General features: G+C 34.1%; 1 protein-coding gene across 1 annotated transcript; it reads left to right on the top strand.

The window, feature by feature from the left end:
• Nucleotides 1–1,017: 1,017 nt before the first annotated feature.
• On the top strand, nt 1,018–9,780 carry LOC123542980 (uncharacterized). The gene is made up of 2 exons (XM_053531795.1): nt 1,018–1,622; nt 6,512–9,780. The coding sequence occupies exons 1-2, from the start codon at nt 1,276–1,278 to the stop codon at nt 7,956–7,958; spliced, it is 1,794 nt and encodes a 597-aa protein (XP_053387770.1). The 5' UTR covers nt 1,018–1,275; the 3' UTR covers nt 7,959–9,780.
• Nucleotides 9,781–12,333: the final 2,553 nt, after the last annotated feature.

Genomic DNA, 12,333 nt, shown 5'->3' with positions numbered 1-12,333 from the left:
CCTTAAATGTTATATTATTAAACAAATATCTGACAGAATCAACGGTAAATTATTCGTATCGCCTCACAGAGCGAAATAAGGAATATTTGAAAGATAAATTAAGTTTATAGTTTCGGCATATATAAAACCTTACAAGAAGACGTAATAAACAACTCTTTGACCGATATATATACAAGACTAGATCTAGACATCGCACCATCAACTGGAAAAGTATAGCATTTAACTGTTGATGAGTCAGTCAACAAACTTGCAATGTGCTTAATAAATATCGCATTGTATCCACTAGCGGATTCGGTGTAAGTGCCAGGAGACGATTCCCAGCCTCACAACCCCTACCCCCACTGCCCTCACCCCTCCGCTTCCTGCATTTGTCAAGCATACGTTTCTACTTTTCGCTATGTAATTAAAGACTGAAGGCATGAATAGTTTTCTCCTCGCTTCGTTCGCAATTCACCAATAGTTATTCTTGATACATGTATTACGGGATTTGATAATCCTATGTATATTGAAAATTTTCTGCTCGTTTTGCATCACATATTCCTTGTGAACATTAAAAGACGAAATTCAATAGCACATGATCATTCGTTAAATCTCACATCACAGTAGTGATATTCCATCAATGTTTGCTATCTCTGCTCGCAACTCATAATTACATCTAACGACCTTGGGTAAAAATGTATGCAACAAATGAAAACAAAACATAATCGTTATTGGGTGGGGGGGGGGGGGGGGGGGCATGGATATTCAAATTCAAATCAAAACTGGTCCGCTTCAGATAGTGTTTTTTATACCACAGGGAGTGAACAGCGCAAACACTCATTTTATGTACCACGCAAAAAAAAACTTTAAAAGTACTCGCCTCCAACCTAAAATCCTTGATCCGCAATAAACAATACGCTGAATTTTCCATAGTTCGTAGTTTATAAACTACATACCCATTGATTATGGGGCGTGTAAAACCAAGTAGGCTTTAAATGTTTTGACGTAGTTAAAGTAGTTTAAACATAATAAGATCAGGTTGATCAATATCAGCGCGTGTATAAACGGGGTACTAGGTCATGAAGAAGGAAGTAAGAATGGAGATATTGTGATTGTGCAATACATTTTTACGAAGTTTAAACTAGATTTTTAATTGTTATTTGACTGTATAGAGAACAATTTATCAGGAATATACACTACCTCTTTCAACATTTTAACGCAAAACTACACGCGTACTCCGCATAATTCAAGATCTAAACAGATTTAGTATTCAAACATATATCAAGGACATTCAAAATGGCTACCGGTGGTGAATTATCTAGAACATTAGAGGGAGGGCATGAAACTTTTTATGACTTCCCGTGTTCGTTATGCGAAACAGATGAAAGACACGTTGAAGCTGTCAGATATTGCGAAGAATGCTTCGTTTACTTGTGTGAACCTTGTGTCAGGAACCACAACAAATTTCCGCTAAACACGAGACACCAGTTGTTGGATCAAAGTCAGTTCGTGAAAGTGGCCAAGTCGAAACTTGTTTCATTTCCGACGAAGCGATGTTTGAAACATACTGGTGAACTAATCACTATTTATTGCGGAGATCATGATGTCGTCTGCTGTGGTTCGTGCAGGGCTCTCGACCACAAGTATGTTTATTGTCATTAATTGAAACTATTATTGATTTTTATGGACATATTCCAAGACCGGAAGAACACATACCCTTTCAAACTATTTCTTATTTTGAATTTCATAGTTTTGTTTTAGTTTCATGGTTAACTATTTTAAAATATACGTTCTTAAACAGCTGGGAGGCGTTACTTTTTTAATTAAATCTGATGACACATTTAATACAACTCAGTCGGCTCTAATTTAGCTTGCTGCCAATGCAATGGAACATTTTGTAAGTTTTGTAATTTATCAATTTTCTATTTAAGTATAGAGTTATGTTGAATACCTTTACAATTTATACCTGTATGAAATTTTACAGCTGCAAAAGATATGTATCTTGATTCAGAATTACAGTCATGATTATTTCAAATTTACACCTGCAAATTTTATATATCAACATTGATATTACAGCTCTATATTCCATTTACAGCTGTAAAATGATTATTAAAAACATTTCAAATTATGCAAATGAGATACAGCTGTAAAAAATACAGCTGTAAAAATGAAAAGGTTACAGCTGTAAAGACAACTAAACAGGCTGGTAACATTGCCCGATCGGGCTTTCGACATAGAAGCTAATATTTCTTGGAAAGTATTAAAGATATTTCTTTCAAACTTGGACCATTATTTATTAAGCATTACAAATGATAAAAATTAAAATAATAACTAATGGTTGCTTTCAGTTTTAGTAGAATTATTTACCTTTTTCAGATTTTTATGACGCAGAATTTTTGAAGTCCAAAATCAAATGTTCTAATGCTAAGTTTAAAACAAACAAGAGGGTCATGATGGCCCTATATCGCTCACCTGTTATCATTGCACTTAAGGACAAGTCTTCAAGGTCAAAAGATCATAATAGAAATCAATCAAAAGAATTATGAGAAAATATAGTTGAAATTTTCTTTAAGTAACTTTAAAAACAAGATTTGAAAACTTTTTGTAGAGGTCCACTAGGCAATGCTACATGTTAAATATCTAAGCTCTTCTGGTTTATTTTTAGAAAATTTTGAAGATTTTTCTATGTACAATCAAGTAACCCCATGGGGCAGGGTCAATTTGACCCCAGGGGTCATGATTTGAATAAATTTTGTAAAAGTCTAATAGGCAATGCTACATGTCAAATATCTAAGATCTAGGCCTTCTGGTTTATTTTTAGATTTTTTTTCTAAGATTTTCCTATGTAAAATCAAGTCACCCCTAATGCGGAGTCAATTTTGATCCCGGGGGACAAGGTTTGAACAAATTTTGTAGAGGTCCACTAGGCAATGCCACATGTCAAATATCTAGTCTCTAGGCCTTCTAGTTTATTTTTAGAAAATTTTTGAAGATTTTCCTATGTAAAATCAAGTGACCCCTGGGGCGGGGTCAATTTTGACCCAGGGGTCATGATATGAACAAATTTTGTAGAGGTCCACTAGATAATGCTACATGTGAAACATCTAAGCTCTAGACCTTCTGGTTTATTTTTAGAAAACATTTGAAGATTTTCCTATGTAAAGTCAAGTGACCCCTAGGGCGGGGTCAATTTTGACCCCCGGGTCATAATTTGAACAACTTTAGTAGAGGTCCACTAGGCAATGCTACATGTCAAATATCTAAGCTCTAGGGCTTCTGGGTTTTGAGAAGAAGATTTTTTAAATATTTTCCTATGTAAAATCAAATGACCCCTGGGGCGGGGTCAATTTTGACCCAGGGGATCATGATATGAACAAATTTTGTAGAGGTCCACTAGGTAATGCTACATGTGAAATATCTAAGCTCTAGGCCTTCTGGTTTATTTTTAGAAATTTTTTGAAGATATTCCTATGTAAAATCAAGTGACCCCTGGGGCAAGGTCAACTTTGACCCCGGGGTCATGATTTGAACAATTTTAGTAGAGGTCTACTAGGCAATGCTACATGTCAAATATCTAAGCTCTAAGGCTTCTGGTTTTTGAGAAGAAGATTTTTTAAGATTTTCTTATGTAAAATCAAGTGACCTCTGGGGCGGGGTCAATTTTGACCCCGGGGGCCATGATTTGAACAAATTTTGTAGAGGTCCATTAGGCAATGCTACATGTGAAATATCTAAGCTCTAGGCCTTCTGGTTTATTTTTAGAAATTTTTTGAAGATTTTCCTATGTAAAATCAAGTGACCCCTGGGGCAAGGTCAACTTTGACCCCGGGGTCATGATTTGAACAATTTTAGTAGAGGTCCTCTAGGCAATGCTACATGTCAAATATCTAAGCTCTAAGGCTTCTGGTTTTTGGGAAGAAGATTTTTTAAGATTTTCTTATGTAAAATCAAGTGACCCCTGGGGCGGGGTCAATTTTGACCCCGGGGTCATGATTTGAACAAATTTGGTAGAGGTCCACTAGGCAATGCTTCACACCAAATATCTAAGCTCTCTGGCTTCTGGTTTTTGAGAAGAAGATTTTTAAAGTTTTTCCTTTCGGTTGCCATGGCAACCAGTGTTCTGCATGGAATTCAATTGTTTGAATAATTTTGAAAGGGGGCCATCCAAGGAACATCCCTGTGAAGTTTCATCAAAATTGGCCTGTTGGTTTAGGAGGAGATGTTGTTTAAAGGAAAGTGTGGACGGACGTACGACGGACGGACGGACGGACGGACGCCGGACGGTGAGCGATCACAATACCTCACCCTGAGCACTTTGTGCTCAGGTGAGCTAAAAAGGGTTCAATGGCTTTCTAATGCTCTAAATTATTGCGCCAGTACATGAATGTAAACATTTTTCAAGTTTGAAGTGAAAAGTTGAAATAGCACTATATGAAGATACACTTTGCATTGGACCAGACTTTAGAAATGTATTTCATGGAATAAAACGTGTCCAATGTTTGAGGTTATATACGCCACCTACCGATTTTCAAAGGACTGTTATGAAATTTTCACAAATTAAAATTGGAAATATTTCGGACAGACTGGTCTTTTTTTTTCAATTCTCTGTTTTTCTCTTTTTTGTTCCTGTAAATCTTCAAACATGCCCACTAAGTTCTTTTATTTATTTATTTATCTATTTTTTCAGCAGAGCGCAAAATGGCTTACTTCACAATTTTCAAGTAGCGCTTTTATACCTAACAAAACACGACAAATTTTGTTATCTTAAAGTTTATGTTAAAATTATGTCTCCAATGATTTTCAATTTTTCATTATTTTGAAGTCACATTGGGGGCAAACGATTTATGAACGCAAAACACGTAAAATCGATATCGAGTTTTACCCAAAATTTTGCTAAAGACGCCTGTGTTTAAGAATCAGCCAGATAGTTTTTTTTTTAAATAAATTTGAACAAGTGTACAAAATTTAAATTGTTATCGATTCCTTAAAAGAAAAATTGGGGTCACCGTACGTTTAAGATTTCGCTCTATTTACCGTGGCGCTTCTAACCACTGTAAAATTAATTACATTTTTGTTCTTACCTTGTAAATTTCCATAAATATAAATTCAAAACCTATTATTTTTGGTGGATATAATGTAACAATATCACAATAATATTTCATTTCTATCTTCAAACAGATGAATGTTTTCGAGAAACATGGCAAACAAGTACAAACAGGCCGTATTATAGGCATTACGTTCACACTGCATGGTTTCATTTGTGGTACTTGACGTGCAAATACATTGACTCATGACCACTAGCCAAAGTGTCGACATAACAGTCTGCAACACGTTTAAAAATGCATACGTGTTATATTTTGTTTTGAGTGAATGATAATAAAACGATTTCAAACTTTTGATTATTACTGAGAACTTTAACAAAACACCTTTCCGTTACAAAAAAAAAACGTTACAAAATTACACCGATGACAGTTTGCGTCTGATCTCAGAAGACATAAGTTTTTACATGGGATATATATCCCTAAATAATAAACGTCTATTTAAAATTATGCAGTCAAATAAATAAATTACTCAAAAACGTGAGCGCGACTTTATATATTAATATATTTATTAAGTCAATTTTATACTGCAGGCATGTTTTATTTTCTGACAAATTTGCTTAATTAAACTATCTGCTATGCACATGCTTTCAACATCTTTAAACTGAGAATTTTAAAACTGATGTATTTGTATGGTTCTTCTGATATCAGACGCAAACTTTCATCGGTGTAGTCTGTAACAATTTAGAAAACAACCATTTTAATCAGGTTAAACTTTTATGGTTTGACAGGTTTTTGACGGATATTGACAAATATTGAAGAACAGTAGTAGAATGAATGACATAATGAAATAAGATATAAAAGGAATCTATTTCAAGAATTTCACTAAAATACATCTTCGTTTTATCATAATAGGGATTTGATATCATTATATCCACCAAAACAAACAGAAATTGAATTTTAATTAATGGAAATTTACGAAATAAGAATTAAAACGTTGTTATATTTACTGAGGGTAGGGGGAGCGCTACGGCAAATAGAGCGAAATCTAAAACGGTGACCCCCATTTTTCTTTTAAGTAATCAATGAAAATTTAGATTTAAATTTTATACACTTGGTAAAATTTATGAAAAACACGATCAGGCCGATTCTTAAATATAGTCGTCTTTACACAAAATTTTGGGTAAAACTTGACGTCAGTTTTACTTGTTTTGTGTACCTAAATCGTTTGCCTCTGATGTGACGTCGAAATAAACCTGACAATTTATATGTCATTGGAGGGATACTTTTAACACAAACTTGAAAATAAATCCTCTTTGCCGTGTTTTTCTTGTGTATAAAACCACGAATTACCTAGTTCATCAAGTAATACCTAACTTGCACGCTGACTTTAGAGTATATACATTATTGCAACTTTCCTTTATTATCTCATGTTATCAGTCCTCATTACTTTCTGGGTCAAACGTTTAACGCTTTGCCATTTAAAATTGCAGCAACTGTGCTAAAACTAGGCATTTGATAGACGCGGCTAAAGGTATAAAGAAAAGCGAAGAGTACCAAACTATCAAACAAGAAACACGTGCCCTCCTGAACAATGCCGTCAGAGTTCTTGCAGATCGTACAGCTGATATGTCTCGTATTAAAACAGAAAAACAAGATGTCAAGCAAATTATTGCTGATATTAGAAAGAAAGTAAATAAATACTTTGATGACCTGGAGCAAAGAAGTCTCGATGCTTTGAATGATAAATCGGAAGTTATCGTAAATAGTTGCAGAAAAGACAAAAAAGATCTTGCTGTCATGAAATCAAAAGCTGAGGATATGTTGAAGCAGCTGGAATCATTCAAGGGAGATAATGAGTGCGATCTCTTTGTACAAGTCAAAACGGGCAAAAAGTTCTTAGGTACTGCTACGCAGGAAGTTCTTGATATATCAAAGACTGTAAAAAGAGAAGCTATTAACTTTAGAGTAGACCCGAAAATCGACCGAAACCTTAGTTCAATTAAAGCGTTGGGCACCTTTACAGATATCCCTAGGAACGCAAGTCAACTTTCATCAGCAGCCATAGACACGCATGTGAGCCAGCCACGTGTATCTACGTCATCCTCACAGACGTCTCCAGATAATCATTATCCGCATCATATGTATGAAACTCAAATACATAGGAATGTCAGTATAGTGGAAAAGCAAGACACTGCATATTGTGAAATATTAGACATATGTCAGTTGCCAGACGGCAAATATATTATTACTGACTGCACCAACACAAAACTGAAGAGGCTAGACCATTCCTATAAACATGTCGATTCTTTACGGCTGGCTGATAAACCACAAAACATTTGTAACGCTGGTTCTCATGAGATCGCTTTGTCTTTGTGTGAAGTGAAGAAAGTGCAGTTTATATCTGTAGAAAAGGAACTGAGATTGACGAGGTCATTTTGTACAGGTAATTACTGTAGAGGAATGGTTTATGTTGATGACAAATTGTATGTCTGTTGTGGTAGTAGACGTGATTCACTGTCCGGTTCTGTAGAAATTTATAACAGCCTTGGTCAGCTACGTCATTCCATAGATAGATTATCTTCGATTCCAGAACGCATCACGATCACAGATGATGGTCAGCATCTTCTTGTTACCAGCTTTCGCAGTGATAACATTACTATGATGGATCTGACTGGTAAAGTTGTCAACACGTACAGCAACAGGGAATTAAAAAAATGTAGAGGCATATGTACAGATGGTCAAGGTCAAGTGTTTGTCTGTGGTAAGAAAAGTAACACAGTTGTTCAATTGGAACCTAGACAACAGAAGATAGACGTGATCCTTGGAGAGAAAGATGGTGTCAAAAAGCCTATAGCTATTTTCTATGACAGAAAGCATTCGAGAGTATTGGTCTCTTGTTATAAATCAAATCAATTGCTAGTATACAATTTGAAATAGGGCGTAACAGTCAGAAGAAAGCCTCTGACAAAATCTTTTCAAGGCGATAGCATTTGTCGATGTATATTATTATCATCATGTATAACAATAATTGCTTCTGTATATTGAAAACAAAAACGTTACATGTATATTAAATTTTTCTATTAACGTGAAGTATTGCCACGAAATTTTGATTTTATATGGTAGTAAATAGAACTGAATATATCCTGTTTTACTTTAAATTTATTTAAATATGTCAATACACACATAGAAATACTCGAGTGGCATGTCGTATAATGTGTGGTTTTATGGAAACGGAACATTAAGAAATATACAGTGTAACGATTCAGTACAAACTCGGTTTCTTGTAAAAATTTGTATCGAAATCCTGGTTATCTCGAAAACAAGTTTTTTTTCTTAGTGTTTTTGTCTCCGTTTTAATAAAATTTGACAGAGTGAGACTCCGGTCACTTACATATTACCTTTCGGTATGTCCATTTCGTAAAAATATTAATTGATTTTTACATAGAATCTTTTTTGGAAAACAAGATATGATTAACGAGGCGAAACAACGAAGTCGAACATTCAGCAGTTAGTTTCCCAACAATGTAATCTGCATTATCTCGATGATGGGTTTTACATTTACGGAAGGTTAATACATTTCCACTTTTATTAGTTGCTACAAGAGTAGGTTACGGACAGCTATCCATAATACCGTTTAGAAGTTTACACATCCACACCAAAAAGTAAATGTCTGTCGATAGTAAAAACGTCATACGGTTAAAAATTCAACATAAGTTTGTTTAATTAGCTGTTGCGAAGCGGTAAAGCATATAAAGTTTAACCTTTTCATACTTTCATACTGAACGATTTCATGTTTTAAGTTGTGGAATGTGAAATCACGACGACATTATATATTTTTCATAGTATAACGTCCATAGAGATATCTGTATGTAATTTACTATGTTATGTTATACAATAGAAGCTCTCGGTTAATAAATGGGAGAGCGATGCCTTTGAGTCATAATACTATCTATGGAAAAAGAGAAGTGAAGTCAACATTTGTTGAAGCATGTGATAGACAATCTTAAATATGAGGAATCTTATATTTAAAAGATTACATTTTTTCAATAAGTTTTATCTTTTATCAAATGTTGATACTGGTCTATTTTGTATTGACATGTATCATGTAACTTGCAATTTGTGGCTGTGTTTTGACAGCGCATTTTAGTACAAAGACAGTATTGTTCATATAATGTTAGACACTTAACTTTGTATTGATAAGACAATATCTCCTTTCAAATCATTTAGTATTCAATTATAGAAAGGGTTAAAAAAATCTTTTAACTTCTAGCAGATATAATCAATTTGTTTCGTCTGAACAGGTGTTGTATTCAAGCGGTCTTAACATACAATTAAGCCTTGTGACCCATACATTTTTGGCCGTTTTTATGTTCATAATTCAATTATCTATACACAAGGAAAACAGAAAAAAATTCTATGAAAAATTTGTTTTTTTCAAATTAAAAAATATATTCTTTACTTTGAGTATTTTGCATTGAAAAAAGTTCACAAATGTGAATATAAAACAAAATTTTCTTTTTCATTTGAACCCATCATTGTAATGCTATTTTATTACAAATATTACTATAATATGAAATAATTATAAAAACCTTATTGTGCTGTCTTGATTCATGTTTTTGATGGTATTTATAAAAAAGCAGTAAATTATGAAAATGTTGAAAAATCGCTAGCAGTTTCAGCAACAGTGGGTATGTTCAAAGCTTGGTGACCCATTTTTTATTTATTACTTTTTTACCTATAATATAGTAAGAACAGTTTAGTGTGCCATTTTATGGATACTAGGATCTACTGAGCTTTTCAGTTTTTATTTTATTTCTGTTTTATACTGTATATTATCGAATGCCGTATTGTTGTTGTATTTGAAATTGAAAAAGTTATTACATGAAAAATAAACGACGTTGCGGTCTAGATAATAAAAATTAAATTGATCTACAGTAAACCTCACTTATAAGGAACTCGGATATAAGGAATACTCGGTTATAAGGAACAGTTTACAATTCCCCGATCTAATTCCTTCTTTATTCAATGTAAAAATCCTCGGTTATAGGGAACTCGGTTATAAGGAACACTCGGTTATAAGGAACACTTTTTCCAGTCCCAAAGTACGAAATTCAATGGAAAACCCCTCGGTTATAGCGAACAGACATAAAGAATAAAAAATATTGAAAACCGAATATAAACATGAGAATCGCTGATGACGTCAGAGTAACGTCGGCACTATCACGCGCTTTCATGCACATGAATAAACACAAATTATTTCATTTCTATGATCTTTAGTTTGTTACTTCACGGATACGATAAAACAATATATATAATATCATCAAATTACCAAATACTAGACGATAGTAGATTAATATTTACTCAAAATTATGTTCGACAGCTACATGTATTGGATATTTCATGTTAACAATAGTGACGATCATGGTCATACTATCCTAAATAAATGTGCTAATTACACGTGATTAACAATGGCAAACACTCCAATTTACCAAATCTCCAATTGTAAAATTATAGCGGGTGCTAAAAGGGACAATAGCAAAAGTATAGGTATAATTTACACTTTAATCCATATGTATGGCGCCGTTGTCTAGTCGTAATACACTGTATGTCATAAACATCTTAAATTTTAATGGGTAGTCTAACTTAACATTTTTGTAATAAAAAAAAAAAACAACTTTTGTTTAATATTAGTATCGATGTCTATTCACGTAACATGCTGCCAAGCAAGGTAAGGGGAGTAATTGCAACATATCTTATAGTCATCATGTAGCGCTCTCCAAAAAGAAGATAGAAATAACCGACAGAAAAATAAACATAAATTACGGTCATCCTTACCGACGAACATTTTGGCTTGGTTTAGGTGTAACGCTGCGTTTAAACACTATTTTAGTCATATACATGCAGGCAGTTTACCTTACCATCTCTCCAGGATAGGACCGGTACTAGAAAAGCAACTTCCTCACATAAAGATTAAAGGTCGGCCCGGAGTGTGAACACTTGGCCTTTATCAAACGTCAGTCAAATAATGTTCGCTGTACAAATTGTGTTCGTTATACAAACCTCGGTTACAAGGAACTAGTTTGCTATACGGATATAAGGAACCTCGGTTATAAGGAACAATTTTTAGAGGTCCCAAGCTTTTCCTTATAAGCGAGGTTTAGTGTACTCACTGTTTTGCTTCTATGAAACGTCATGGCGTCATTACATTTTATGGACGTTAATTTCAAACTCTAACGTCAGGGCCATCATAGATAATGACCCCGGGCCAATTATGATAATGAGATAATGCATGAAGCAATAAAGCAATACGAAAATAGGAGCGTTTTCAGTAAAAAATTGTTACTGTTTATAGGTACTCATGTAATAACTGCAAGCAATGTATTGCTACAATATTACGAACCACTGAATAAAGATCACGACCATTCGATAATAATAACGAAGTATTGAATATAAATATCAAACATACAATAACAGCAACGAGATATGGCATAACAAAATAAAATATTACATATCGTTCTGGGGCCTCCGTGGCCGAGTGGTTAAGGTCGCTGACTTCAAATCATTTACCCCTCACCGATGTGGATTCGAACCTCCCTCGGGGTGTTGAATTCTTCATGTGAGGAAGTCATCCAGCTGGCTTACGGAAGGTCGGTGGTTCTACGCAGGTGTCCGCTCGTGATGAAATAATGTACGGATGGGCACCTGGAAGCTTCCTCTACCATCAAAGCTGGAAAGTCGTCATATGACCTATAACTTTGTCGGTGCGACGTTAAACCCAACAAAACCAAACAATACATATCGTTCTATAATAAAATCTATAATCTAAGTCCTGAGTAAAAAGTAATAATACACAATGGATTGGAGAACTATTTAAAAGATTTTAGATGAATTTCTCCGTTTCTATATTTCCCGAACAATGATTTTTGAGCAACTGATTAATCATAACTGAGTAAAACTATGAATTAATATTTTCCTTTTGAAACTCATAAGTCGTGAATCTAATTCTCATTTACATGACATCTTTAAGTAAATTTCTCTAAAGTAGCTGAAACATTCATTTCATAGATTGAGACGGAAACAAAACATATGACAGTTCAGTTCAGTGTTAGCAGAATTGCTACTCCTTGAAATTAGACACAACTAGTACCATCGCACTAAAACATAAAGATCCGCTTCGCACAAGATCATTTTCTTAGACACATTAGACTTAAGCACGACAAGGTTCCAAATCCTGCACAAGCGAAAAATTCAAAAATGTGTGGGAAAAACATATTTTGTATCACCATGATAATAAAAGAGCATTTTAATATAT

The sequence above is a fragment of the Mercenaria mercenaria genome, chromosome 19 (assembly GCF_021730395.1).
Source record: "Mercenaria mercenaria strain notata chromosome 19, MADL_Memer_1, whole genome shotgun sequence".
NCBI lineage: Eukaryota > Metazoa > Mollusca > Bivalvia > Venerida > Veneridae > Mercenaria > Mercenaria mercenaria.
This window is presented reverse-complemented; position numbering and strand designations above follow the sequence as displayed.

Excerpts from the sequence above, each read along its gene's own strand:
- LOC123542980 (XM_053531795.1), top strand. The coding sequence starts at position 1,276 with ATGGCTACCGGTGGTGAATTATCTAGAACATTAGAGGGAGGGCATGAA. Across the intron at positions 1,623-6,511 it reads TGCAGGGCTCTCGACCACAA|CAACTGTGCTAAAACTAGGC; the intron begins GTATGTTTATTG and ends TTAAAATTGCAG.